Genomic DNA, 2,873 nt, shown 5'->3' on the forward strand with positions numbered 1-2,873 from the left:
GCTTATATAGATCGTACACCTTCTGTGACAATATTTTAACAGAAATTTTCGGTAGAACTAATGCCTAGTAGTTACAGAATCTGCGGAAAACTGTCTGGGAAGAGTACGTAGAAGTCGTTCAGAGGATAACTTTCACAGGTCAGCAACTGAACATGTTAAACTTTCTATGTTGTCTTTCTGGTTCATTTTCTTTTCCTTCCGAAAAGTTTCTTTCAGGTTTATAACTTAAGTATATATGATCTTCCTTGTGTGCCCTGTTTTTGTGAGTGACAACCCTGGATCTTATACCTTGAGCAGTCACCGGAATAAAGCTTTCTGATGAGGTAGGCATGCTAGTTCTAGTGCACTAGAAACATGGAAATTAACACATTGTGTTTTCTTTTAATCTCATTCTTGTAAGACGCACAATATATGTCTAGGTGGTTCGCATGATTACCGCCAGCAGCATCGTGCAGATGTTTGAGAACGCACTGCAGGGAATAAATCCAGAGCAGGTCAGCTAATTAACGGCGTTCGATGTCACTCGATCAGAATAAGGAATCTTTGACTCCATGTCAATTTGATAATCTTACAATTGGTTCGGTTTACAGGTCGTCCCCGCGATGGATGAAATCAAGGAACGGCACGCCGCGGTCATGGATTTCGACAAGAAGATTCTTGAGCTGCAACAGGTGCTAGTCTTGGCTTACTAGACTGCATGTACACTAACTGTTTTCATGATTAATCTCTCCCAATGGTCGGTTGACTGTTTTTCCGCATGTACCGTTCCTTTCTCAGAATTTCGCAGAGATGGCGGCACTCGTTGAGACACGCGAGAAGATGGACAAGGCCCTGAACAAGGTCGATCCGTTGCTCTCTTCCTCCCGCTCTTTTTTTTTGCTTGCTGTAATCTCCTTTAATGTGTGTGCCAGCCTGGGAACTGATTCTTATTGTTACTGAATGATGACGTACGTGCTGCCAGGTTCGGAAACTTACAGTCCGTGCACGGTCAACAAAGAAGGAGCTGCGCGACGAGATGGCGGAAAATGACCAACTGCTGGAGAAAAATGACCGGCTTTTGGCACTTGTTATTAGCCTGGGAATAGCCCTCTGCGTTGCTGTGATCTTTCTTCTTCTCCAAGTGTAACCAATGTCTAAGGGCATCTCTAACCGGGCGACCCATCCCGCGCCCGCGCGTCCGGATGGGTCGAAACGGACAAAAACGCGGCCCAGCGCGCGGACCCATCCCTAAAACGGATGGCCGCGGCGTCCGGGACGACCCAAACCCGGCCCAAATCTTGGCCGGGTTTGCGTGGCCGCGGACGCGAAAGGCTGGTCGCTCGCGTCCTCCCCTTGTCCGCCCGGCCCGCCTGTCTGCCACCCAAAACACAAGGCCGCCGCACACATCTCCCCACCCGCTCCGCCGCCACCCACGGACCGGCGATTTCGGAGCGCGTCGACGCCGGCCATCGTCGTCGAGACGCCGGCAAGCGGGCGGAAGCATAGGTCGAGGTCCCGCGCTGCTTTCGCCGCGTCGTAGCGGAGTCGGAGGACGCCGGCGCCGGCGTTGTTGTCCTCTCACCGTCGCGACACCTCCCGCCGTTCGCAGGCTGCGCCGTTTCCGCCGGAGGTGAGCCCTCCTGCACCGTGTTTCCAGACCGCAAGTCGGCTGAGACGGCCATGGCTGCAGGTCCCTAGAGAAGCATTTGGATCGCCTCCGCCTGCGAGGTGTTCGTTCAAAAGCTCGAACTAATATGTGTCCCTTTTCGGATCATGGTGGACAGCGACGACGAGTACTACTTCAAGAACTTCATCGACACGTCGTCGGAAGAGGAGTCCGACGACGAATTTTTCACGGATGCTTGCGGTGCTCATCCACGAGCACATTGTCTCGCAGATCCCCGTGTTCCGGGGTCCTTGCCGGGCGCGCGGCCGCCTTGGACCGCAAAGAGAACGCGGCCACGACCAGCTCTACAACGACTACTTCCAACCCAATCCATTGTTCGTGCCGCACTTGTTTCGCCGTCGTTTTCGGATGAACAGGCCGCTGTTCCGCCGGATAATGGATGGCGTCAAGATCTACGACGACTACTTACGTGCGAAAGTGGATGCACTTGGCAAGGTAGGCCTCTCTTCGTACCGAAATGCACGGCAGCGATTAGGATGCTCGCATATGGCGTTGCCGGTGATTTCGTAGATGAGTACACGCGCATGAGTGAGTCAACCGGCCTGGAATCGATGTACGGGTTCTGCGGAGCGGTGATCGGTTCGTTCGGAGAACAGTACCTCCGGCAACCAAATGCAGAGGACACGGCTCGTCCGTTGTCAATCAACGCTTCCAGGGGTTTCATGGGATGCTTGGCAGCATAGACTGCATGCATTGGAAGTGGAAGAACTGCCCTTTTGGTTGGCAGGGGTCGTACAAGGGCCATTATGAGGGCATAGTGATTTTTAAATCCGTTGCTTCACATGACACATGGATTTGGCACTCATTCTTTGGAATGTCCGGCTCGCACGATGACATCAATGTGTTGCAGCGCTCTTCGCTGTTTGATAGGCTAGCGTACGGTCGGTCCCACGATGTGGATTTTGAGATCAATGGCCACCACTACACCAAGGGGTACTACCTTGCTGATGGTATCTATCCACCTTGGGCTACACTCGTGAAGACAATCCGAAACCCCAGCTCGGAGCAGGAGGCAAGGTTTGCCAAAGAGCAGGAGGCAGCCCGGAAAGATGTCGAGCGGGCGTTTGGCATCCTCCAAGCTCGTTGGGCTATCGTCGGACACCTGCGCGAGCCCGGGATGTGCAAACTACGTGGGAGGTGATGACCGCTTGTGTAATCATGCATAACATGATTGTTGAGGTAGAGCGGGATGATTCACTCTTTGATA

The 2,873-nt window shown here is 52.9% G+C and overlaps 1 protein-coding gene across 1 annotated transcript; it reads left to right on the forward strand.

Moving 5' to 3' along the window:
• Positions 1-259: 259 nt before the first annotated feature.
• On the forward strand, positions 260-1,126 carry LOC124672667 (syntaxin-123-like). Its single transcript, XM_047208860.1, has 5 exons — positions 260-323; positions 420-494; positions 591-671; positions 778-840; positions 962-1,126. Exons 2-5 carry the CDS (start codon positions 429-431, stop codon positions 1,124-1,126), a joined length of 375 nt encoding a protein of 124 aa, XP_047064816.1. The 5' UTR covers positions 260-323; positions 420-428.
• The last annotated feature ends 1,747 nt before the right edge of the window (positions 1,127-2,873 follow it).

Source organism: Lolium rigidum, chromosome 7 (genome assembly GCF_022539505.1).
Source record: "Lolium rigidum isolate FL_2022 chromosome 7, APGP_CSIRO_Lrig_0.1, whole genome shotgun sequence".
In the NCBI taxonomy this organism is placed as follows: Eukaryota; Viridiplantae; Streptophyta; class Magnoliopsida; order Poales; family Poaceae; genus Lolium; species Lolium rigidum.

Coding starts and splice junctions, on each gene's coding strand:
- LOC124672667 (XM_047208860.1), top strand. CDS start 429: ATGATTACCGCCAGCAGCATCGTGCAGATGTTTGAGAACGCACTGCAG. Junction 495..590: donor AGGGAATAAATCCAGAGCAG/GTCAGCTAATTA, acceptor TTCGGTTTACAG/GTCGTCCCCGCGATGGATGA. Junction 672..777: donor AGATTCTTGAGCTGCAACAG/GTGCTAGTCTTG, acceptor TTCCTTTCTCAG/AATTTCGCAGAGATGGCGGC.